General features: G+C 41.1%; 1 protein-coding gene across 1 annotated transcript in view; it reads left to right on the top strand.

Moving 5' to 3' along the window:
* Positions 1-1,322: 1,322 nt before the first annotated feature.
* The window catches only part of LOC122560779 (dual specificity mitogen-activated protein kinase kinase 6-like), a 124,544-nt gene continuing 98,491 nt past the window's right edge, over positions 1,323-27,375 (top strand). Inside the window, exon 1 of the mRNA XM_043711860.1 lies at positions 1,323-1,730. Within this exon, the coding sequence (XP_043567795.1) occupies positions 1,715-1,730 (16 nt within the window). The 5' untranslated portion in view covers positions 1,323-1,714. The remainder of the gene's footprint in view (positions 1,731-27,375) is intronic.

Consider the following 27,375-nt stretch of genomic DNA (forward strand, 5'->3'; position numbering starts at 1 on the left):
CTGCAAGGTGTCCTGCATCCCTGGCGAGTTCAGATTTGCCTAGAACATTAAATATTAATAGTGAAGGCAGAAGAGGTTTGAGATACACATGCACAATGTATTTCCCTTCTTGTTCAATATTTATCATCAAGCAAAGAAATTATGTCAATATTGAGGACAGTAGTGAAGTTGGTTTTATTTTGAAGTAGGGTGGGGCAAACAAGAAAAACTTAGACGCTGGGTGTGTAGACAAAAGTGTTCCCTTGAGTGAACTTCGGAAACTTGGAAAGTCTACACGTCGTTCTGAGAAAAGTACACACTGGTCTTTTTTTTTACAACTGTACAGTGTGTTTACTTTAATCATAATACCAAGTGTATTATTTTGAAGTAAGATTTGGTTTGTATCACTTCCAACCAGAGGAAAGGAAAATAAATTGACTGGGGGTGGGGGTGGGAAGGAAAAGTCTGCAATTTCGTGAAGGTGAGGAACCCCACCAAATTTGGCTGTTCCTGTTGAAGTGACTCATGTTGCGTTTTCAAAACTACGCCTAACACCGGGTGCGGAGACCTGGAGGCGGACTGACTCCTGTCATGAAACTATATTTAGGTGAAAAGAAAATACGCCAAATATAGAGCGACAATAAAAAACAAACAAACATGCAACTATATTAGACACATTAAGCTGTGTACTTTTTAAACAAAACTGCGGACAATACTTGGAAAGTAATAATGAATACCGCAAGACCTCTGGACAAGGCAGAAATGTGACAGGAAGATATGAAATGTTTTTGTTCACCCTCCAGTTCAGTTTCAATGGCCCTGAGCAGGAGATTGGAGCCCGAGCCGACTCTTTGCATTGATTGGATCAATGCACGAAATGCCGGCAGCAGCTCACTGTGTGATTGGGCAATCGGGCCGTCAATCACGGTCTGAGCAAACGCTTCTGAAAGGAGCTTAAAGTTCGTTTTCCTTTCACCGAGGGTGCACAATTGCTTGTTTCAAATTGGCTACTCTATACCTGCCTCTCATTGTCTTCAATTCGTGTGTAAAATCACACATTTGAAAGAAAGCCCTGCAGAGGGACACAACTGACAAGCGGGCGCAAGAGCTGCACGCACCAACCGTCCGCCCTGGATACTGCCCTCCGATTGGTGGGACGGTCATCCCGCAACCTGGAGAAGGCCGCGTTCCTACTGATCCGTTACGCCGTCCGTCAAGGCGGAGGGGTGGAGCCAAGCGGATCTCGGCGGGGATTGGGAAGCTGCCTTGAAATTGACGTTGTGATTGGGTGTGCCCACCATCAATCAGCGGCGGGGGGGTTGGGTGGGCTCAATGGAGCGCGCTTGCGCGAGCTCTCCCTCTCTGTGTCTTTCTCGCCTTGCAGGGAGGGCCAAGATGAGAGGAATTTAAAACTTGTTTTCCAGTGCAAAGTTGGAGTCGGAGCGCGTGTTTGCGCCTCAGTCATTTAATTTCCTGAGGTGACTCGGGGACTTTCTTTTTCCAAGATGAAATCAACCCGGATGTCTTAAGGCGGGTGTTGTGCCTCCTCCTTCCCTCTCGCCTGGACATCCCAGATTGACAGAGACAAGTCGAACCTGCAGCTTTCTCAGTGCATCTTCCCTGCAATCAGATCCCGTCTCCCTCACTGCGTCTGTCCATCTCTATGTGAGCAGTAACACTCACTGAATGAGCTTTTGCATTATTTGGATTTGTTGAATAATTTCCAGTATCCGTCATGTCTCTATGTAAAGGTGAGTGCAATAATGTGAGGTTAACTTGGCTTTTTTGTTTCTCCAATTGCAAATCATTGCAGTATCTTCACATTTATTTGCCATATTTTTGCACTTTGACGTTATTATTGAATTATTCTCCCCTTCCCCTCTTCATTTATCGCTTTCTAAACTGCGTGTTTTTTAACCAATACATATAATATGCATATGTGTGTGTGTGTGTATATATACCTATTTATTTCGTGTCTTTTGCCCGTGTGCTGTAATCTGATATGTTAAATTTTCAGGCTTATCTGCCCATATATAAATTGGTTTTGATTTTTTTCGTCAGCGTCACAGGATGTTTTTGTATGATGTTGCATAAGATCTGTAGGAGGTAATAGGCATTATTCACAGGAGGTAATAGGCTTTATCTTAAAACAGAAGGAATTTAATGTAGGGGAGCTATGGAACTGGAGAATTAGAGTCTGTATTCAACAACGATATAATATAAAGAAATAAGCTCGAGGGGGGAAAATAGAAACGAGAACTTTATATATAAATCTGTAAAAATGTTGCTTGTTGTTCTAGCATCTCATCATGGGCACTGGCTGTAAAGTCGGTTGCTACTGTGCTCCATGTGTGATAAATCGGGGGAGAAGTTAAGGTCTTTCATGGGATCATCCTGAAGTCACGCTTATTTCCTGTTGCTGCTCGCTATTTTGTGTGGATGCACTGTAGTCATGGTTGTGAGTCAGCAGTGGGACGAGTCTGTGTAATATTGCTGAATGGAGGAGGTGACTCATGGCAAACGCATGGTTACGGTCACAATGACAAAAAGGTACCTCGGGGCTTGAAAATCGACAGTAAACACGACTGTAGGTTCAGAATATTTCCCGCTGGATTAGGGTCAGCGGACATGAAAGTCTAAATGTAGCACATACAAGCCTTTTAAAAGCAGACGTCCTTGTAAGACATGTTAAGCGTGGATGTGATTTCGACAATAGTTTTCTTTTCATCTGTAGCGCAGCGTGTCAATAAACAGATCGACAAAAGTTAAGTCCTCATCTTATGAAACCCCAAAACTGAGCATTCTTGTGCTTGGTTTCTGCTTGAAATACTATTATACATTATATCACTGCTACGAATTAAATGGGTCATTTACAGTTATTGCTTGTTAATGAGAAAATAGTGATTTCCTGCTCGAAGGAGGTGCAGGGGCGTAAAAGGGGTTTCCATCCGTTTCGTTGTATTGATTCTTAATGCACTTTGAGAGTCAGTGTGCAAAGTACTGCCAGTTATGAAAACAAAATACGGAAGGATGGTAAAATATCATTAAGGTGTGGGAACGTTAAGGCTGGGGAATAACACTTCGTCAGTAACGAGCACGACCCCCTGTATTCACCATTCCTGTTTGGGACTATCTGCTTCGACCAATGATGCGTCATCACCCATTTCAGACTTAAGTCACCCTGAATGAACTTGCCCTTTTTATGTTGGGCGAGGGATAATTTTGGACATTACTCATTTCTACCTTGGTTGTAGGCAAAAAAGGACCTAAGGCACCCTTTGCGGTGATAAGGTATGATGTGCCTGGAATGCACAGTCCGGCTGTTTAAAAATAAATGGATTGGTAGTTGGGTTATCTGTGATTCTACATACCCAATGGTCACGTTTAATCAATGGACATTGTTTTCCAATACAAATAGCTGACAAAATGATCAATAGTTTAAGTTTTGTCTGAGATCAGTTTGGGATGAATATCGAAAATTCCTATACTGCCAAGTGGTTGATCTTGTCGGAGTTCAAGTATCAGTTTTACAAGCCTGGACTGTTAAAACAGTTTGGATTTGTCAAAATGCTGATTAATCAGTTTTGGCACTCTCCAATCTACACCAGTCTGAAACTTGTCTATGATAGCACAGTGCCACTATATGGCAATTCGCTGCAGTGTAATTGCAATTTCCTTAGTTCCACCTACCTCATATCTCGCCCCTCAGTTTCCAATTTCAGTTGTGTGTCATCCTCCCAAAATGCGCTCGTGTAGCACCAACAGGTAGGAAATTGTCAAAATGTCACTGGTAAAATACTGATCTAAATGCCACTCTCCCTGCTAGGGGCTGTTCTGTGACATGATGAGGACGAGACCGAGCTCAAACATCAGTTCAGTTCGGGAATTCTTAACAGACTGTGTTGTCTTCCTTTGACAATCTTTCCTAAGCTTGGCTTGATGCATCTTTGCGTGAGAGGATACGATTTTGGATTTCAAAACGAATGCATCTTCGTCCCCTCGAAAGGCGACCATATTTGAAAGCAATTCTATCGGATGTATACATGAATTCCCTCACCGCGATTTTACCTCGTTCCTTTCCTGCAATCATCCTGTTATGTTGCTGTAAACCATTTAATGCCTCACTGCAGGCGTCACTTTTGATGTTTGAGCCCATAGCGTCAGTAACTAAGCGATTCCAATATGACAAGTCCATAGCTAGTCAGACATTTGCAGTCTGATATGTAGACATGTGCAATTTTCAGAAGCACTGCTCGGGAGCTGGAGCCCAATAATTTTTTTACATCCTTGCTATTTATATCAGAAAATTTACGAGTTTCTGGAGAGAGTTTATTTGAGGCGATTGTGACACAAATGGGACTTTGCAATAACCGAGTTGATCTTTTCAAGGGTTGGATATTGTCTTTGCAGTCATTTGGGGCAGCTCAGTGGTTAGCATTCCTGATGAAGGGCTTTTGCCCGAAACGTTGATTTTCCTGCTCCTCCGATGCTGCCGACCTGCTGTGCTTTTTCCAGCACCACGCTCTCGATTCCAACCTCCAGCATCTGCAGTCCTCACAGCACCAGGGACGTGGGTTCGATTCTGGCCTCATGCGACTGTCTGTGTGGAGTTTGCATATTCTTCCCGTGACTGCGTGGGTTTGCTCCGGTTTCCTCCCACAGTCCAAAGATATGCAGGTTAGGTGAATTGGCCGTGTTAAATTGCCCATAGTGCTCAAGGATGCAAAGATTAGGTACATTAGTTAGGGGTAAATGTACAATAATAGGGTATGGGCCTGGATGGGTTACTCTTCGGAGGGTTGGTGTAGACGTGTTGGGCCGAATGGCGCGTTTCATCACTATGATAATTATGTGATTTATTTTTGTCACTGAACCAGATGCAACGAAAAGTCTTATATTGCATAGTAACCAGACAGATCAAACACTGATGTACTTATTTAAGGTAATAGAACTGAATGCAGAATATAGTGTTACTACCACAGAGAAGGTGCAGAGAAAGATGAACTCGTATATTAGAAGTCCATTATAAGTCTGATAACAGTGGGGAAGAACCTGTTCTTAAATCTGTTGGTACGTTTTCAAACTTTTGTATCTTCTGCCAGATGGAAGAGAGTATAATTGGGGTGGGAACGGTCTTTGATTATGTTGGCTGCTTTTGTGAGACAGCAGGAAGTGTAGACAGTCAGTGGAAGGACGGAAGGTTTTCCTAATAGACTAGGTTGTGTTCACAACTTGTAATTTGTTGTTGACTTGAGCAGAGCAGTTGCCATACACAGGATGCTTTCTGTGATGCATCTATAAACATTGGAATGAGTCTTTGTGGACATGCTGAATTTCTTTAGCCTTCTGAGGAATTAGGGGCATTGGTGTGCTTTCTTGCGTGTAGTGTTGACATGTATGGAGCAGGACAGACTGTTAGTGATATCTAGGAACTTGAAGCTCTCTACCTTCACCTCAACATCGTTGATACAGACAGGGGCAGATTCCCCACTCTGTCTCTTGAAGTTGATAACCAGATTTTTCATTTTGCTTGCGCTGAGAGAGAGATTGTTGTCTACACCATGCCATTATGCTCTCTGTTTTTCCTGCATTGTCTCTTAATTGTTTGACATTCAATCCACTATGATAGTATCATTAGCAAATTGTAAATGGAGTTAGAGCTGAACTGAATTGTTGTGAGTGTATAAGGGGCTGAATATGCAGCTTTGCGGGGCACTGGTGTTGAAGATTATTATGTCCTATCCTTCCTGACTGCGGTCTGTGGGTCAGGATGTCGAGGATTCAGTTGCATTGGGGGGAGCAGAGTCCTAGGTCATGGAGTTTGGAGATGAGTTTAGTTGGCATTATGTTGTTGAAGACAGAGCTAAAGTCAATAAAAAGGGGTCTGACAGCGATATCCTTCTTATCCAGGAATGATTGTAGGGTCAGCAAGATGGTATGTGCTGTGAACCTGTTGTGATGGGAGACAAATTGGAGCAGATCAAGGTAGTCGGGGAGGATGGAGTTAAGTGCCATTACTATCCTGTTGGAGTACTTCAAAATTATGGATATTAGAGCTGCCAGGCAGTCGTCATTAAGGCATGTTGCCTGATCTTTCTTTGGCACCAGGATGATGGTGGTCTTCTTGAAGCAGGTGGGAACCTCCCATCGTATTAAGGGGAGGTTAAAGATGTCTGTAAATACTCCTGCCAGCTTGTCCTTGCAGGATTTGAGTGCACAGCAGGAGACTCCATCAGGGCCAGTTGTTTTCCATAGGTTCCCTGTCAAGAAGGCCGACCTGACATCTCCCCAGTGGTGACTGTGGGTACAGGTGCACCCAAAGCTGTTGGTGCAGGTGACATCATTTCAATGACCTTCTATTCAAAATGAGCAGAGGATGGATTGATCTCATTGGGGAGGGATGCATTATTGTCAGCGATTCTACTCGACTTCACATTATATAATGTGAGCTTTGCTACAGTCGACGTGTTCTTGTGTGGTTAGTCAGGGAGTCTAATTTAGTTTGGTATTGTCTCTTGGCATCCCTGATGGATTTATGAAGATTGTACCTAGATTTCCTATATAGGTCACGGTCACCCGACTAGAACACCTCAGACGTGAACTTTAGTAGGGAGTGGATCTTCTGGTTCATCAATGGTTTCTCATCGGGGAACACTCAAATTAATTTCTTTGGCACGCAGTCCTCTACACACTTACTGATGAAGTCTGCCATACTCATTTAGGTTGGCCACTGAGTTCTTGAATATGGTCATGACTCAGTGATTTCACTGTCACCTCTGAGACAGAAACTGGAAGGTTGAAATCTCACTCCAGATACCTGAGCAGACAATAAGGAAGATACTCCAGTCTAGTACTGAGGAAGGATTGCGCACCCAGATGTGCTGTCTATTCAATATGACATTCAAAAGCAGCACCTTCTACATTCAGGATATATTAAAAAAAACTTTGAAGAAGAACAAGGTCGATTTATTTTCCCTGACATATTGCAAATATTTATCCCTCAGCCATGATCAATAAATACAGTATGTCTAGTAAGTTTCACTTTGCAGTTGGTTAGCACTTGCGATTGGGAAAATCTGACCAACGCATTTCCTCCATTATAACAGTGACCAGGCTTTCATTCCGACTGCAAAAGAGCCTCGAGTCATTCTGAAATCGTGAAAGATGCTACATAAATCTAATTTCTTTCTTTCCAGATACTGTAACTAGCAGTGCGGAGAGAATTAAATCACTGTATCATTGTGGAGTAAGGTCAGCTGTCTAAGCACAGGTCTGGGATGGAGTCTCGTTGCATCCTGTTCTATAAAGCTGAATGTCACATTGAACCATGAAGTAGAGATTTAAGTTTTAAAAACACGCATTTTCTATTGAGTTGTCTGTGAACCTGCTGTCTGTTCAGCCTTCCAGAATTTAACATGATGGTTGTAGAATAGGATGTAAATTTGCTTTATTTCTTTGAGAGAAAAACATTTCACTGCTGTCAGAATTGTATTCTTAATGTTCGAGCACTCATGTTGCCAGGCAACAGAATTTAGCTCCAACAGCCACAATTTCGGCTGCAAGTTCATACAAGTGTTGGCCATTTACAATGTGCATCTATTACTCTCAAAGTTGGTCTTTAAGTGATTAAGGATGATTTAACACTTTCTGGTTGTGGATGGTTTGGAATTAAAACTGAGATAACGTGGCAGTGAGTCGGTAAAATGGCTCCAACTCGCTGATTTCTATATGCAATTTCAACGCATTCGTCCGCATAAAACAATCCACCGGGAGAGGTAATTTGGCCTTTTCCGATATGTTAACTGACAATAACATACTTTTTGTCCATGCGTTTCCGGGCATCTTGGAACTCACATGAAAATTCCAAGAAACCCTGTGCCAATTAAGGAAACTGAAGACATGCCAAGGAAATATGCTGATAAGTACTGAAGTAACATAGCGGCTCCCTTGCATGCAGCACTTTCTCCTGAGAGGAAACCTTGATAATCTTTGAGGTTTGTGCATCTGATTTGCATTTTGGAGCTCTGCTGTTTCAAATCAGTACAGATGCCATTTATGTTGTGTGCCTTTAGACCTTGTGAGCAGCAAAAAGACCATCACAAACAACAGCTGCTGCCTGCTCCTCCCACACCAACAGCTTCAAATGAGACAGAGGATCAAGGAGAGATTCAGCCTATAAAATGTCATATGCAGTATACAGAATTGGCAGGCATGAATAAACATTCTTCACATGTGCGAACAATAGTGTCTTAGAAAGCTCAGGGTTTCATGTCAAATGGTGTCCGACATTTGTAGTCATTGGAATAAAGCCTGATGCCAAGTGAAATTGAGGGCCATGTCGAAGTCATTGTCTTCCTTAACGTTTTTGTCTTTGGCTCATTCCAGAGATTTAAGACATTTTAAAGATTACCCAGTCAACAATATTTAAATACTTGGACATCTGACTGAAGGCTTGTTTACAAGGCAGGCAATTATGTCAACTTTGCCTGCATTGACACGAGTCAGAATAGGTATCCCCCCCCCCCCACCCCAGGCTTTTAGCTATAACTTATCATAATTGCCAGGCTTCATTGACTGTTCGCATTTGGAAATTAAGTATCTCTCGGTCACCCAGCAGTATTCATCATCTGCAAGGGTTCAACATCAAAATGCTGTTGTTGCACAACCACAAAAAGATGTTTATACATGTGCCTGGGCAGCTGCCATGAGACTTCCATCCTGCAGCAGTCCACTCTCTCTAATCTCATTGTACCTTGAAGCAGAGCTGTAGAATAATGATGATATGCTGTGCTCTGTAAAAGGAGGGGAAACAGAATGCAGAGCAAATGCAGTCTATCTTTCCACACATTTGAGCAATCACACCATTCCACCCTTGCCATTGACAATAGCTCAAAACCTGAAGTATTTATAGTTGTTTTTAAGTTGCCTTTTCAAAATTTTCCTTTTTAAAAAAGAGGATTGCTACAGAAATAAAAACTGTGGATATAAATTCAGTGACTGTCTGGTGAAGTCCTATATGAAGTCCGTGGAATATCATACCTGCAAAGTGTCAGGGCAACTTCTAAAAGGGAAATATTAAACAAGATAGATAACAAATGGCACTGACTAACATTATCCCCACCCCAATAGACAGTCACCTCTTGCAGATATGTCTGCTTTACCCTTGAGGAATGTACATACAAATGGTTTAAAAACTGACTGCAACACTAGTTTGTGTATTATTGCCTGCATGTCCTGTTAGGAGAAAGTAGGACTGCAGATGCTGGAGAGTCAGAGTCAAAAAGTGTGGTGCTGGAAAAACACAGCAGGGCAGGCAGCATTCGAGGAGCAGGAGAATCAACATTTCGGGCATAAGCCTTCATTCCTGATGAAGCTCCTGCTCCTCTGATGCTGCCTGACCTGCTGTGCTTTTCCAGCGCTGCATGTTTTGACACTTCACGCCCTATTATGGACTGGAGTGCTCAGGGCTATAGCTTTGAGAACAGACATTTTAAACAGGTGCAATAAAGGAAAAAAAACTCACTCTGAATTAAGTCATTGTTGAAAAAAATAAGAATTTCCTCTGCTTTCTTCCCACAGATGCTTCCACATTTGCTGACTTTCTCCAGCAATTTCTGTTTTTGTTTAAGAATTTCTACCAACGTACCTTGAAACTGATTGCTCACAGCCAACACAAATGCTCCTGGTGCCATCCAATAATGGCTGGAACATTGAATTATTCATGAAATTCAAATAAGACTAAGACAGATCTAATTTAAATTTTATCCTTCTGGACCCACCTCTTATTTCTACTAATCATTTTAAAATTAACTTTGTTGCTACCAATCAGGAGGCAGGTGAATAACTAAGAAGAGCTTGTTCATTCCCCCTCATCCAGGAGCTTAGGTGTTATGTCCGGAACACTAACAAATCAGGGAATTTACCTGGGAAGTGGAGCCTTGTGCTGCAAATTAATGCGACAGATGAAATAAGTGAATTACAGTTAGTAAATTGTCAGTTTGAAACCAATTCTTTGAAAGAAAAACCTGCAAAAGGCTTTTTGAGTTTGCAGTGCCACAGTATAGAAATATCTGCATCTGATACTGCAGGTTCCAAATGGAATTAAGAGAAATTACTATTTAAGATTTAAAAATTCTGTACCTCTAGCTATTAAACGATCTAGCGAGGCTCCCGGGAGTAGAATTTGGCCTGAAAACAAGGAAACCTGAAATTTTACAGGTGGAAATTGAGGATGACCAAATGGATAGAAAAGCAGTAGAGTGATTAAAATGGAAATAATGGAGATTAGAATTTGAAGAAAAATAAAAGATAGACAGTGGAAAGAGAGAGGGAAAACAGACAAGGTAGGAATGAACAAAAAGTGAAAGTCTTTCAGGAAAAATGGCAGGTGAAAGAGTTTGAACTAAGATAGTAGGAGCTGAGGAGCAGTAACCCTACTATGTCCCGTGAGGACACAAGGGACCTAAGGGACCTAAGGGAATTGAGCACTCATGGAAAATACTGGAAAACCTCTTCAGGGCAAAAACAGCAATGTTGAGATGATGCCCAGACGCCTATATGTTTTAATTGTTGAAAGATAGGGCACATTCAAGCTAACTGCTGGAAGCTTTGGGACAACCAGTGGGATTCATTGGGCACATCCACTCTGTACCAACATGTTCATTGGAAATGACCTGTCAGAATCAAAGATAATAGCATCCCCAGTGGTCTCCAAGAAGCCCATTGAGGTCAGGGAGACCAAATGTCTGTAGCAGAAAGTGCTTGGTATTTTCTCTGACTGTGGTGACATGGTCTACGGCTAGCAAGCTCAGCCAGTGGAAGCTGAAGTGGCATTGCATATAGAAAACCCATGGATTTTTGGCCACCTGAAACCCTTTTTGGGAGTGTACAAGACTCCAAGTAGGTAATAAATAGAAGCATCTTGGTACCATCCCAACACTAGCTCAGACTGAAGTTGAGGCATTAGAAGTCCCTGGATGGTTTGACATTAAAAATAATGTTCTGATGAGGAAATGGAGACCACATCATAGAACTGCAAACAAAGAGTGGGACAGTGACCCACCAGATAGTAGTGCCACTGAGATACTGGAGGGAAATATTGTCGCTAGCACAAAAATTCTAATGGCTGGGCATGTCGGTATATGCAAAACCCAAACCCGCATTAGCCAGCACTTTTATTGGCCATACGTTCATAGAATGTAGCAAGGTCCTTCCCGAACCTGCTGAGTGGTGGGAAAGCCCAAATATACAATGAAACCTGCATTTATTAATCACTTATTGGTTTTGTGGAACCATTCAGTAAGGTGTTTGTGAACTGCATGGGACTTGTACCCATAAAGAAAGCAGGCTGTCATAAATCTTTAATATCAAGGATGTGGCTACCCATCTCCTCAGAGTGCTCTCTTGAGAACTATATCTGCCAAGGTAATTGTGAGGGAATTACCCTATTGCATCTCCCAGTATGGTATGTCCATAAGGATCCAAACACAGCTGAGCTCAAATTGCATGTCTAAAATTATTTAAGGAGTCAAGGATAACCTCAGTGCAAGTCTTCAACGTTTACCCACTGTCACATGGGGTGTGAAGTACCCTAAAAACAATGATCAAGGGATACTGCCATGAATAACCCCATGATGTTTGTTCACCACCAGGTACTCACCCAATGGGTTTTACTCCATTTGAATTAGCTTATGGGCATCAAATGTAGTGGCCTCTGAAACTCCTTAAGGAGATGTTTTAAAACAAAAGTGAAAGTTTCCACGTTAGAATGCAAAGCAGAATTTTGAGAGTAAGTCTTGTCTATGAAGTGGCCTAAAAGCACTTGAAGATCTCCTGAACAGTAATGAATCAGAAGACAAACAAAGATGCCAGGCCTGAATCTTTCATCTAGGACATGATGGGTTAGTGCTTCTCTCCATATCAGACAACTCATTGACTGCCCATTCCAGTGGCCAAAACATTTTAGCCAAGAAACATGGGGAAGTGAATTATCTGATAGAGACCTTACATTAAGTGGGGGGTAAAAAGTTTGTGTCATGTCACCATGATAAAGCATTAATATCACTGAGAAGGGGACAAACAGGTAAAAGTCCATCCCATTGCCACTAACCTCAAGGATGAGTGTGGCCAGGGGATAAACTGGAGTAAGGTGTAGGTGAGGTCCATATTGAGCCCGTGATATTTGGCTAACTAATATGGAAGTACTGATAAACATAGACTCCTTAGTCACCCAACTAAGTATAGAACAGCAGACAGACTTAATGAGGGGCTGGACACTTGTTACAAGAGCTTATGAGAGACATGCCAGGCTGCACAACCATAGCTCCATATAATATTAGCAAGTCCTGTCCCAAAGGCAATATCCTGACCAGTTAGGTCCCAAACAGCTGGCCCAGGTTGAGGAGAATATTAACTACATCCTGGAGCAACAACCAATGGAGCATAGTAGCAGTAGCTGGAGCACTGCAGTTGTACTTTTGCCCAAGCTGAATGATTCCACAAGTTTCTGCATTGACTACCAAATGGTTAATGCATTGGCTAAAGCTGACTTTTACCCGATATCTGACTGGAAGATTGTTTAGATGGGTAGGTAAAGCAGCTGACATAGATTTACTCAAGGTGTACTGGCGTGTTCCCTTAACTGCCGGCAGGAAGAAACTCCAATACACACCACCGACAGGTGGTAAGAGTGGGAGAAGGGCATAGGTTGAGGGTGAGAGTGGAACGACATAAAAGGGACCTAAGAGGCAACTTTTTTCATGCAGAGGTTAGTGTGTGTATGGAATGAGCTGTCAGAGGAAGTGGTGGAGGCTAGTACAGTTATAGCATTTAAAAGGCATCTGAATGGATATATGAAAAGAAAGGTTTAGTGCTGGCAAATGTAATGTAATGTAAACTCTTCTTTCAGTGATACAATAAAGCTAGTGACAATTGCAAGGTGATTTTTAGTTTGGAATCAATGTAACATTCTCTTGTATGAGTGTGAATAGTGTCTCCTACTACTTCAGCAACATGGCTACAACTTCTGTCAAGCAAATTTTACAAAATACCCGAGCACCCTAGGGACTTTTCAAACCAACTTTTCTACCTTTTCGATAAAGTGCACATCTTGTTAGTTGTGAAAATTAACCTGCATTTCTATTCAGAGTTGTGATTTCCCTCACTATTTGGCAGTTGTAAATTAGATCTGTCCTGCTGTAAGCAGCATGTGAGTGACCTGTTTGAAATTGCACAAAGTAGTTAATGCAAGTTGCTGGTCCTGATTTTTTTCCGACCCTTCCTTTTTCATTATATAGTTATCCATTGCTTAGCCCCTATCTTTTCTGGCACATCACAGAAGCATGCTGTGTGAGAGATTATAAACCTGACTTGCTATTTTAAACCAACTGACTTCCATGAAAAAGTTCTAGTACTTTCCTTTGAAAATTCTGAAACAAAGGTTTGGGTCAGGAACCTCTAACTTGTGAAACTGCACTGTATGGAGAATAGATGTTGGAAATTTAAATTAGCTGTCACTTAGAGTCATACAGCCACAGAGATATACAACATGGAAACAGACCCTTTGGTCCGATTCTTCCATGTCGACCAGATATCCTAAATAAGTCTAGTCCCATTTGCCAACATTTGGCCCAAAATCCTCTGAACCCTTCCTATTATATACCCATCCAGATGCCATTTAATGTTGTAATTGTAACAGCCTCCACCATTTCCTCTAGCAGCTCATTCCATACATATACCACCCTCTGTACAAAAAAGTTGTCCCTTAGATCCCTTGAAGATCTTTTCCCTCTCACCTTAAACTTATGCTCTCTAGTTTTGGATTACATTAGTATCTTTGAAACTATGGGGTGCATATGATAAATTGGCTATGAGCTATCCCTCTCCCTGCTATTCCTGAACCAACATTTCAGGTTAGACAATTCAAAACTGGAGGTGTGAAGAAAACCTTCAAGAAAATAAAACTAAGGCAGAAAATGGTAGAAATACACAAAGGTAACATGTTAATATTTTCATTAGATCTTTCACCAAAACCGTTTGTTTAAAGACTATTGCCTAAAATGTGAATCATCTTTCTTTTTAACTAACCAATGCATGACTGATACTTCTTGATTCCAGCAAAAACCTGGAACTATTTTGGTACTAGTCAGTCTTGATGAAAGGTTCTGACCTGAAACATCGACTTCTCTCCTCATCCCCTGCTTGACCTGCTGTGTTTTTCCAGCTCCACTCCTTATCCACTATTTTGGTTGAGCCAAGGTGTTTGATCCCTTTCCAATAAGGTTTGAGGCTGTCCTCTGTAATAAACATTGGAAAAACCTTGGTAGTAATGGGCTAAATATTTGGACATTTGAATTGTTGGTCTATAATTCATTTATCAAAACAAAATAACTATAATGGGCCTTCTACTTAAGATTCCAGGTGGAATTTTCCTAGCCTGGAGGGGGTGGATCCAGAGGTAGGATTGGGATTTAATCAGATGGGATGGTGGCTGCCATCTTCCCATCTTTGTTCAAATTCAGTTCTGCATCGGAAGGCTCAAGCTCTATCTTTCCACCCAATGGTCAATTGAGGTCATTAAGTGGTTAATTATTTTTACTTTATTGGAACATAAGAACATTTGAAACAGGGGCAGGAACAGGCAATTCAACCCCTTGAGCCAGCTCTGCTATTTGATACAGTCAAGGCTGATCTCATCTCAGCCTCAACACCAATCACTTGTCCACTCTCCATAACCCTTTAGTCCATTACTAATTAAAAATCTGTCTATCTGCTCCTTAAATTTACTCAATGTCCCAGCACAACTGCACTCTGGGGTAGTGAATTCCAGAGATTCACAATTGTTGAGAGAAGTTATTTCTCCTCATCTTTGTTTTAAGTCTGTTACTCCTAATCCTAAAGCTATGATCTTTCATTCCAGATTGCTGCATGTGAGGAAACTTCCTTTTTGTGTCTACTTTGTCAATCCCTTTCATATTTCAATTACATTTCCTCTTACATTCTTCTAAACATGAGATAGGATAGGTCTAAACTGCTCAATCTCTCCTCATAATCTCTTTCGGAGGTTAGAAATATTTCATGCAAGGTAAGAATTTGTTGGTTATCTTCGATTTTTCTTAAACGGAGTTCCTTTTGAATATTTATTAGGTGTCATAGCAGAGATATTTGTATTATCTACAGCCATAGGTGAAGTGCTGGAGGACTGGAGGGTGGCTAATGTTGAGCCTTTATTTAAGAAAGGGTGTAAGGAGAAGCCTGGGAATTATAGACCGGTGAGCCTGACATCAGCGGTGGGCAAGTTATTGGAGGCGATTCTGAGAGATAGGATTTACGTGCATTTGGAGAGGCAAGAACTGATTAGGGATAGTCAGCATGGCTTAATGCATGGGAAATTGTATCTCACAAACTTGAGCTTTTTTGAGGACGTAACCAAAAGGATTGATGAAGTCAAAGCAGTAGATGTTGTCTACATGGACTTTAGTGTAGCCTCTGACAAGGTTTTGTATGGTAGTCTCATTAATAAAGTTAGATCATGTGGAATTCAGGGAGACCTTGCCAACTGGATTCAAAATTGGCAGTAGGAAGCAGTGATGGTGGAGAGTTGTTTTTCAAATTTGAGGCTTGTGACCAGCAGTGTTCCACAGGGATCAGTGCTAGAGTCAGTGCAGGGATCACAGTTGTTTATGATTCATATAAATGATTTGGATGAGTATTTAGGACGCATGCTTAGTACTTTTGCAGATGACACCAAAATTGGTGGTATAGTCGACAGTGAAGAAGGTTATCTAAGAATCCAAAGGGATTTTTATCAATTGGAGCAATGGGCTGAGGATTGGCAGATGGAGTTTAATTTAGATAAATGTGAGGTATTGCATTTCGGTAAAATGAACAAGGGCAGAACTTGTACAAGTCGTTCTGCTACAATGATCGTTTCGTTAATGTAAATTTGCTGTAATGCAATTGACGAATTGGTGATACCTTTAAAATGTGTGTTGGCTATAACGCGATTACATCGGCAACACTTTAAGCACAGTTTCTAAAGCGCGATTTTTCTATCATGCAGGATTACTCAAGAATGCAACCATTGTGTTGTAGAAGAATGACTATGGTAGGGTCTTGGGTAGTGTTATCAAACAGAGAGACTTAGGGGTTCAGGTAATTAGTTCTTTGAAAGTTGTGTCACAGTTAGACAGGGTGGTTAAGAAGGCATTTAGTACACTTGCCTTCATTGCTCAGACTATTGAGTATAGGAGTTGGGATGGCATGTTGAGGTTGTATGGGAGGTTGGTGAGGCCACTTTTTGAGTATTGTGAGGAGTTCTGGTTGCCCTGCTATAAAAAAGGATACAATTACATCTGAGGGGATTCAGAAAAGATTTACCAGGATGTTACCAGGACTGGAGGGTTATGCAGAGAGGCTAGATAGGCTGGGACATTTTTCACTGGATCATAGGAGATTGAGGGTTGACCTTATAGAGGTTTATAAAATCATGGATAAGGTGAATGGCAAACATCTTTTCTCTTGGGCAGGAGAGTTCAAAACTAGGGGGCATGTTTTTCAGGTGAGAGGAGGAAGATTTAAAAGGGACCTGAGGGGCAACTTATTCACACAGGGCAGTTCATCTGTGGAATGAACTGCCATTGAAAGTGCAGTTACAATATTTAAAAGGCATTTTGACAGATACAAGGAGAAGAAAAGTTTGCAGGGCTATGGGCCAAATGCAGGTAAGCAGAACTTGTTTAGTTTGGGAGACTTGGTCGGCATGGATGAGTTGAACTGAAGGGTCTGTTGTTGTGCTGTATGACACTATGGCAATTAAGATTCACTGACCTTACTATGTATCTCAAACACATGTAGGCCATTCCAGGTAAGGATGGCAGATTTCCAACCAGATTTTTATAAAAAATTAAATGAGTTTTTATTAATTGAATTTAAATCCTATCAGCTGCCATGGTGGGATTTGAACCCATGTTCTCCAGATTACTAGTGACATTACACCACCATCTCCACCAATTAGTGACCATTCAAGGGCCTCATACTGCCTCTTCACTTTTTTTTAGCTCCAGGCAGGATGGGAAAGAGTCCACCCATTTGACTGCTTAGTCATTGTGGGCAGGTTTTCATTTGGAATGGAAGGAGTGGCTGCTCGATCTCTACTATTTTGTGTATATTTGAGAGATTGAACATTGGGCAGATAGATGACCACAGAGATCAGCACCTCTATCTTAGTTTCTAACCTCTCTTCCCAGTCTGAGAGAGACCCCTGCCTTCAGCAAAACATACCTCTGCTAGGGCAAGCATCATACTAGAAGCTCAGAAAAGTTGTCACGCATGCGTGCAAACACACATCCACAATAAGAACCTAAAGAACTGCGATTGCTGTAAATCAGAAATAGCTGGAAATGCTCAGCAGGGCTGGCAGCAATTGTGAAGAGAAGTCAGAGTTAACATTTCGGGTCAAGTGACCCTTCCTCGTGTGTTGTCCTGCCACCAGCCATGGCTTCCACCACAGCATTATTGCATTCTGGAGCTGTAGGTGTCTGATTCGCCAGCAGCTTTTGGTGGCCAGGATGTTGTCCCCCTGGGACCTAATAATACTAGATAGCTTGTCAGCCAGCAATCAGCTACCTGAAAGCCAGAAAACCTGGTGACATCTTGACAGGCTGAAAGTTTCTCTCCTGCAATCTCTTCTGCTTTTGGAATGACTGATGTGGAAAAATAATACTCTCAGTTTGTAAAAGCAGTATTTAGCTGGATCTATGTTTAACTAGTGAAAATAGGAAGGCAGATTATTATTTCAATGGCTGTAAATTGAGACTGGGGAACGTTCAACGAGACCCATCACTAAAAGTAAGCGTGCAGGTGTAGCAGGCAGTAAAAAGGCAAACTGTACGTTGGTCTTCATTATGAGAGGATTCAAGTACATGAACAAGGATATCTTGCTACAGTTATACAGGGCATTGGTGAGGCCCCACCTAGAATATTGTGTGCAGTTTTGATCTCCTTTATCGGCGGAAGGATATTCTTCCTATAGAGAGAGTGCAATGAAGATTTACCAGTTTGATTCCTGAGATGATGGTTCTGACGTATGAGCAGAGATCCAGTCAGTTAGGATTGTATTCACTGGAGTTTAGAAGAATGAAAGGTTATCTCATAGAAATCTATAAAGTTCTAATAGGATTAGACAGGATAGATGCAAGAAGGATGTTCCCAATGGTAGGGGAGTCCAGAACAACTGTACTCAGGACAACAATTACAGGAAACAGGGTAAGTATTTTAGGACTGAAATGAGAACTTTCTTCACCCAGAGAGGGGTGAGTCTATGAAGTTCAGTATGACAGTGTGGTTGAGGCCAAAACGTTATGTGTTTTCAAGACGGAGATAGGTATAGCTCTTGTGGCCAAAGGGAACAAGGGATATGGTGGAAGGGAGAGATTAGGGTATTTCTCAATGGTTGCTGAAAATGTGTTGCTGGAAAAGCGCAGCAGGTCAGGCAGCATCCAGGGAACAGGGGAATCGACATTTCGGGCATAAGCCCTTCTTCAGGAATCCTGAAGAAGGGCTTATGCCCGAAACGTCGATTCTCCTGTTCCCTGGATGCTGCCTGACCTGCTGCGCTTTTCCAGCAACACATTTTCAGCTCTGATCTCCAGCATCTGCAGGCCTCACTTTCTATTTCTCAATGGTTACCCATGATCATAATGATTGGTGGAGCAGGCATGAAGGGTCAAATGCCCAACTCCTATCTTCTATGTTTCTATAATCATTATCGACCAGAAAGTCCCAATATAGATTGTCCCATTGTGCTGGCTGGGTAGCAGAAGGAACGTTGCAGTTCTGCAACTCGGTTTCTGATTCCCACTTCCTATTGCTTTGCAGTGACCTGTTTTCAACTATTCCAGGAAAGCTGGTCAAAGGTAGGATTGATGTAGGCTTTGGGGCTGGTGACTAACATGCAGAGGATTTCTATCTAAACCAGCATGAAGAATTAACATTTAGACAACCCACTGGGGAATGCAAACATCAGCAGAAATTATGCTTTCACTAAAGAAAGTAGGAAAAGTATCCCTTCTTGCACAACAAGATATACTTTAAGGTTATGTATGTGAACAGTCAGATTGACACATGTAAGCAAGACAAATTTTAGATAAAGTAGGTTGAGGTCAACAGGATGTGTTGTACAGTAATTTTTAAAAAATCCTACACATATGGACTGTAAGCATCTGCTTCCTGTTAACAGGAGATGATGATCTCCATTTCCTTGAGATTTTTATAGATTTAGTTAATCTATTAAAAAGGTCTCCTGTTGAAATTCCTCTACCTGTCCTAATCTATTTTCACCTTTATTTGTATGTGAAAGCATCGAGTCCATGAGAGGGGAATGCTGGGCGGACAGCTGTTGGAACTTTCTGTTCCAGTTGTGTATATTTTTAGTTTGGTGAAAATTTGATGAGTAATTTACTGACGTCAGGGTTGTGATTTTCTAGTTCTGAAGAAGCCATATTTGACTCAAAACAGTAACTCTTTTTCTCCATAGCTGTTACCAGACCAGCTGAATATTCCGAGCATTTCCTGTTCTTCTTTGTGATTATCTCTTTGTGGTGACTCAGACTGGGGCTATTGGAACATAACATATATGTTGATGTTCGCGGCAACACTTAAATAATGATAGGCTTGTATGTTCCTCCTGCTATCCCGCTGTTCCCATAACAGTCTTGCGGCTTCCCTCAAATTCCCAATATGTTCTATTGCAGAGTCTTCCTTTTCTTCAATCCCCAAAATGATTTCAACATAATGACTCCATCTAGGATCTTTAGTTCTCTGAATTACATTTTTTGATCCACAAGAAGCATTGCACTGTAGAGTCATACAGGACAGAAGGTGGGAAAAAGTTTGAGAGATAGTTGAGTCTCCTCCCCTGCAGCTTCTAGTACCTTAGCCAAGTCACTGTCATTTCATGACAATTTTTGTAGGAAGCCTTTTACTTTGGAGAGTATTACAACATACCTTGTTCTAGTGTGATATTCTCATACCTTGTGGCTTATGATCCTGGATAAGAACAGGTCTTTTTAAAAAATTCTCCATTTTTCACTCTACACCATTCCCCCGCCGCCGCCAAACATCCATTCTCCTCAGAAGGGTAAATCGGCGATGTGTCCTTTTATGTCTACTATTTTGTTGTCTTGGAAACTGAAATCCTTAAATATGATCCAGAGTTAGATGGCTAAATTATTGAAATTTTTTCATCAAATTCTCCTGCTAGTACTCTGCAATGTGTACATGAGTATTGAAGGTTTGCAAGGACAATGTTATAGCAGTATCTAAGGCATTTTCGGCAATCTTTAACAAATATTTTGTCTGCCTTTGAGAATGTGGTGAACTGCTTTCTTGAATACAATTGAGAAGCTTTATTGGCTATTGGTCATTTACATTGCTGAGGGTCAGGTATATGTCCAGACTGGGTAAGGATAGTAGATTTCCTACTCAAGGACATGAAATATTTGGACTTTTATAACTATTGCTACAACCATCATTATTGAGATTGCCTCTCTGTTCCAGATTTTTACAAATTTAAATTTCCTAGCTGTCACAGCAACTTGTGCTCATGTTTCTAGTTCATTAGTCCAATTACTATACCAGTAACAAAACTGCTGTTGTATAGTATCCTTGTTCTCTTTTTATATATCAAATGAATGATTTATATTTGAAATAGGTTTTTGTTGAATTCTTATCAACTTCAAACTCTATCATTGTGGTATAATTAGTAATATGGAAACACAGGGGATTTTGTGGACTGTAGCAAAATTAATTTGAGGCTGCATGCTGCTTCATAATTGCACAATTCAAGAACAGTCCAGTGTTATTAATGGGTGGTATACAGTCCTGGACCACATCCTGTTTCCTTTCCTTGTATGTCATCTTCTTTTGCCTTCTTCTATTTCAACAGTACCATTCCCTATCTAAGAAGGCAGCCTAGACAGCATTACTGGCCCAAGACATTACTGTCATGGCATCGGTAAAGGCATATGGAATTATTTAGTTTTTATTCCTGCCATTTTCTATTACACAAATGATGTAGAATTTTGGCAGATCTTTAGCTTGGCATGGAGGTCAGGAGGTTGTGCAGAGGATATCCTGCCTTTGATCATGTTGTGAAAGAAAAAACAAAGAAGGAACTTGCATTTATTTAGTACCTTTCATGACTTTATGATGAAGTATATACAGATATAGTGCAGTGGTCCAGATGTTAGTGTTATGTATGACCTTGATGATGTAAATTCTATTTTTTTAATTGTACTTTTAGGGGAAATTGCATACCACAATATTTCAAATAAATGTCAATATAATCTTTCTATTTATATTCCAAATATTATTAAGTACCTTAAAATGCTTAATTTGATAAATTATTTAAAAATTCAGTCAGGAAATGAATGATTAAATTAATCTGTTTTTGTTTTGATGATGACTGATGTACAAATTTTTATCAAAACACCAGGACAATTCCTTGTTCTTTTCCATATTGTGTAATAAAGGCTGTGAAAATTGAATATTACCTGAATATAGGCATATAGCTTGTAATCCACAATAAAATTGCATCTGTTCATTCTGCTACATTGCAGGGTGCACTGCATACTGAGTATCCTGTTAAGTGGTTGCATTCCTGTGCAAGGAGTCCAAAACTGTGAAAATAAACACATGTTCAAGTCAACATGCACTTCTTAAAGTGAGCCTGTAATACATAAAGGAGAAGTTTGCAGATGACACCGAAATTGGAGGTGTAGTGGACAGCGAAGAAGGTTACCTTAGAGTATAACAGAATCTTGATCAGATGGGCCAAATTGCAACACTTCACTTTTATCAAACTTAAAATCCATCTGAGAAGTGGCAGATGGATTTTAAGTTAGATAAAAGCGAGGTGCTGCAATTTGGAAAACCAAATTAGAGCAGGACTTATACACTTAATGATAAGGTCCTGGGGAGTGTTGCTGAACAAAGAGACCTTGATGTGCAGGTTCTTATTTCCTTGAAAGTAGAGTTGCAGGTAGATAGGATAATGATGATGGCATTTGGTGTGCTTTCTTTTTTTGGTCAGAGCATTGAGTATAGGAGTTGGGAGGTCATGTTGCGCCTCTACGGGACATTTTGGAATATTGTGTGCAACTCTGGACTTCCTATTGGAAAGGGTTCAGAAAAGATTTACAAGGATGTTGCCAGAGTTGAGGATTTGAGCTATAGGGAGTGGTTGAATAGGCTGGGGCTGTTTTCCCTGGAGTGTCAGAGGCTGAGGGGTGGCCTTATAGAGGTTTATAAAATCATGAGGGGCATGGATAGGGTAAATAGACAAAGTCTTTTCCCTGGGGTGGGGGAGTCCAGAACTAAAGGGCACCGATTTAGGGTGAGAGGGGAAAGATATAAAAGGGACCTAAGGGGCAACTTTTTCACATAGTGTGTAGTGTGTGTATGGAATGAGCTGCCAGAGGAAATAGTAGAGGCTGGTACAATTACAGCATTTAAAAGACATCTGGATGGGTGTATGAATAGGAAGAGTTTGGTGAGATGCGGGTCAAGTGCTGGTAAATGGGACTAGATTAGGTTAGGATATCTGGTTGGCATGGACGACTTGGACCAAAAGGTCTGTTTCCGTGCTGTACATCTCTATGACTCTAAGCACATATTAACTGGAGTGCATGTTAACTGGACAAGTGATGAGAGTTGCTGTGCGAGACTGATTCGTAGGCTGAATGAATATGGTGTAACAGGGGACGAATGGGCCCTAAGGTTCTTTGATATAGCAATGGAGACCTTCTCTAGGAGGTGGATAGGAGCATAGAGATCCTTTGTCCACAACGACCAGGTGGCCATTCAAACAGATACTGCAAAGGCAATGGGAGCAGACAGTAGTTAGCCTGATGACCAGCATGTAATATCAAAAGGAGTTCAAAGACACCATAAAAGTGCTCATTCAAAGTCAGTGAATATGTCTTCAAATTTCATATTCAGATGTACAATGAGCCTTGCACTGTGCTCAATGCATGACATTTCCATTGTTCATTGCTAACAAACTCCAATGATCACAATTCATACCTCACATTCATAGCTACACCTCAATGTCACATTCAGCAATGCTGCAAACTTCACAAGCATATCACAAAACTTGGACATACTGCCAACTATTCAACCAAGACAGCTACATCACCAATGCATATTGTAACACTACTAACAAACTTTCCTCACCTTTGCAGATAAAGATTGCACAATACTGGAAACAGCAACAACTTTTGGTGATAAACAGGCATAACTTAATGTCCCTTGCCTTGAAGGATGAGACTATATTTGTCAAAATTGAGTGGTTATAATGAAGCTGGTTAGTGATTGGCTTGAAAGGATTTAGTTGGGGATATGCCTATACCTCATCCTACTCCTCCTCATATCCCATTTACTACTTATCCTACAGTCTCTTCCAATACACAAGCTGTAGATAGTCTAAGCATATGCTTCATGGTTTGACTCCTTCCATTCATCACAACTCTGCCCATGTGCCTTTCTCTTTTCACATATTTGAGAACTGCCACTTGGCTTACAATGGTAGAATAAAGGAGGCTGAGGAGCAGAAAGAAAGTCACTCACTCTCACAGTTGCAGCCACAACTCGGATACTGATATCACACAAACTTTACAAGTGGGGTCTGCACCTTGAGAGACACTTCATATAAGTGGCCCACAGACAGCAAGGAGGAAAAGTTAGTAGAGTTGCTCACCAGACCTCTGCTCCAAAGGACTCATGTAAGAACTTTCAGATGGTGTACAAAGTCTCAAAGACTTGCACACAGTAATGCATGGTACATTGATAAGCCTGTCAAATGGACCTGCCATACTATCAAGAAAAATGGTAAAGTCCAGCATCAAGCTTGTTCAGATCTTGCTACTCATTGTTTTCTCATGTGGAATGTAGAGATAAAATTTAATGAAAATGCAGATTAGCCTAAGCATGCTGTGATATAACTGTAACCTTGGTAGTCATATGTTAGGGACTATGCTAGAAAGGTGGAAATAATATAGCTCAGAGCAGAAATATCACCATGTATATGTTCTTAATAAACCCAGTTTAAGTCTGGCCTGAGTTTGTACGAAGAACATAATAACATACAAAAACATGTAACATGTGATGAAATTCAATGTCATACCTGTTAGCATCTAATGGCTGAATTTGCAGCTTCTCATTGAAGCATAAGCAAAGTCCACGTGGTGTTGGAGTGTTGCAGTGGAGGCTTAGATTGAATTTCTACAAGTTCAGGTTGCTGCTATGAATGCTTAGATTGTTGTCAAAGGTGGAGTCTCAACTCAGAATATCACTCAGCAATCTGTCCTGTGACAGTAACAGTGAAGCAGTGGAGGAGAAACCTGTTCCCTTCTCTCAGGATCACAATACTTTTGACACCACAAACACACCTACAGCCCTTCTTGTTACCCATTAGCTGGTCAATCTAAACTGCTACCATTCTTGCCCACGCTGGTGCAGTCTGAAGACCTATAATTCTAGAATTGAGTAAGGCCACTCTGAAAAACCGTCTGTGGTGTTCTCCACTCTGGCAACATCCTGGTAAGGGCCAGAAGGTTTAGAGGAGATATGAGGAAAAATCATTTTGTCAGAGGGTGGTAGGAATCTGGAATTCATTGCCTAAAAGGGTGGTAGAAGCAGAAATCATCATAACATTTAAGAAATATCTAGATGTACACTTGTGACGCCAAGGCATTCAAGGCATATGGGTCAAGTACTAGAAAATGAAATTAGAACAGTTAGCTGATTGCTTTTGACTGGTGCAGATGTGATGGCTCGAAGGGTTTTTTTTTCTGACCTGTAGATCTCCATGACTCTATGACTCTTGCTTTTCCTCTTCAGATTTTGTCTGTATAGGTTGTGACAAGGCCCTTCCCTTCAAAGTAGCAAGCTGTTACAGCATGCAGAAAACCATGATTAATCATGAGACACACTCAGTATAGTGCAGAACTTTAAAGAGATTCTAGAATGGAAGCATTGCTTTAATCTCACAGCATCAGTGAAGAGTGTAGAAGGACTTGTCAAGAACAGTACCAGGAATACTGACAAACAAGATGTCAACCTGGTGAAACTACAAAACAGGGCTATTTATGTACCAAACAACATAAGCAGCAATTTATAGACATAATTAAGCAATTTCACACTCATAAGACCATAAGAAATAGGAATAGGAATTGGCCATTCAGCCCCTCGAGCCTGCTGTACCATTCAGTTGCATCATTGTTCATCTAGCTCTCCTCATGTCCTCTTTCCTGCCTTTTCCTCATAACCCATGATTCGCCTACTGACCACGAATCTACCTCAGATTTCGATATACACAAGGACTCTGCTGTGTGGAAAGAAGTCCCAAAGACTCGCATCCCTCTTGAGAGAAGAAATTCCTCGTTATATTCCTCTTAAATTGACCTCTTTATTCTAAGGCAAAAGTGAGGACTGCATATGCTGGAGATTAGAGTCAAGAGTGTGGTGCTGGAAAAGCACAGCAGGTCAGGCAGCACACGAGGAGCAGGAGAATCTACCTCATTCCTGATGAAGGGCTTTTGCCCGAAACGTCAATTCTCCTGCTCCTCGGATGCTGCCTGACCTGCTGTGCTTTTCCAGCGCCGTTCTCTCGATTTTTTTATTCTAAGACTGCCCTCTGTTTCTTCTGGCTCAGAATCCTATATGTCTCAGTGGGATCACCTCTCATTGTTATAAACTCCAGTGAATGGAGTTCCAGTGTACAGGTCATTCTGTTATAACACGACAGGGTTGTGTTCCTCTGCAACCTCACGCTATAGAAAACCGTGCTGTAGAAAACTGCATGAAAGAAGATCGCGAACAGAAAATCATGATACCTGTTCAATAGAAAGTCCACATTATCCAAACAATGTTCACAATTCGTCCATTTCGTTATAGCCAATTTGTGCTGACGAAATGCATGTTATAGCAGAATGACCGATATTTAGCATTTGCCCTTAAGAGAATCCCTCCATACCATGGATTGAATTAAACAATATTCTTTCTTAAATAGGGGGACCAAAACTGCTCACAGTAATCCAGATTTGGTGTCACTGCTACCTTGTACATTAAGACTTCCGTATGCTTATACTCTGACCCCCTTGAAGTAAGGGTCAATATTCTTAGCCTTCCTGGTTATCTGTTGCACATGTGGGCTATTGTTTTCTTTTATGCACAATTACCCACAAATCCCTTTGTGTTGCAACTTTCTTAGCTTTTACCCATTTAATAATACTCTTTACAATCAGTGTATTAGAGCTAAACTCTGCAGTCCAGACACATCTAGTCAGGAATGGTGATGCATAATTAAACAACTCATGTGTGCAGGATGCTATAGAACTATCTCCATACTCAATGATGGGGGAGCTGTACATCAGTACAAAAGATAAGGCTGAAATATTCGCAACAGTCTTCATCCAAAAATGTTGAGTGAAAGTTCTATCTTGGCCTTCTTCAGAGATCCCCAGCATCACAGATGCCAGTCTTCAGACAATTCCATTCATTCCCTGTAACATTAAGAAATGGATGGAGACACTGGATACTGCAAAGACAACTTACTAGCAATAGTCCTTAAAATTTATGCTCCAGAACTTGCTGCACCCCAAGTTGCAAGCTGTTCCCGTACAACACTGGCATCTACCAGACAATATGGAAGTTGCTCAGATATATTCTGTACACAAAGAGCAAATCAAATACAACGGCCTTTAATTGCCCCATCAGTCTACCCTCAAGCATTAGTAAAGTGATGGAAGGTGTCCTGAACAGTGCCATCTCACAGCTCTTTCTTAGCAGTAACCAGCTCAAATTGTCTCTCCTTGCTGCTTAAGTGTTGGCCCATGTTCTTGTCACTGGCATCAGACAAGCAAGATGACTTCATCATTAAAACAATGGTATCAGTGAAAACTGCTTTTTGTTCAGTGCTCTAATAATACCACTTGTCTTTACCTTGTATAGAGGTTCACTCTCAAATGAAAGATTACTCAAGGACTTTGCTATGTAGATCATGTTTTTATGTCTCTGCTGCAGCTCCTACCTTGTCAGGATCCAGGTAAACTTGACTTTAATCAACTTCAAATGCATCTTTTTCTTGTTCAGTTTCAGGTTCATTTGGTGCAGTCACACTATATTCTGTGTGGTATGCAATTATTTCATCCATACGTTTCCACATCCATAGACTAGCAAATTATGCACAATAGTTTCCAATCCGGGACGAGTGACTATCTTGTGCTGTCTTTTATTAGTATTCAAGAGCAGTAGAAATGTTAAATGGCATTTATAACTATTTGTAACACTTGAATGTTATCCAGAATGTTTTCGAAAACGGCTGCTTTCATCCAACTA

Source organism: Chiloscyllium plagiosum, chromosome 21, assembly GCF_004010195.1.
Source record: "Chiloscyllium plagiosum isolate BGI_BamShark_2017 chromosome 21, ASM401019v2, whole genome shotgun sequence".
NCBI lineage: Eukaryota > Metazoa > Chordata > Chondrichthyes > Orectolobiformes > Hemiscylliidae > Chiloscyllium > Chiloscyllium plagiosum.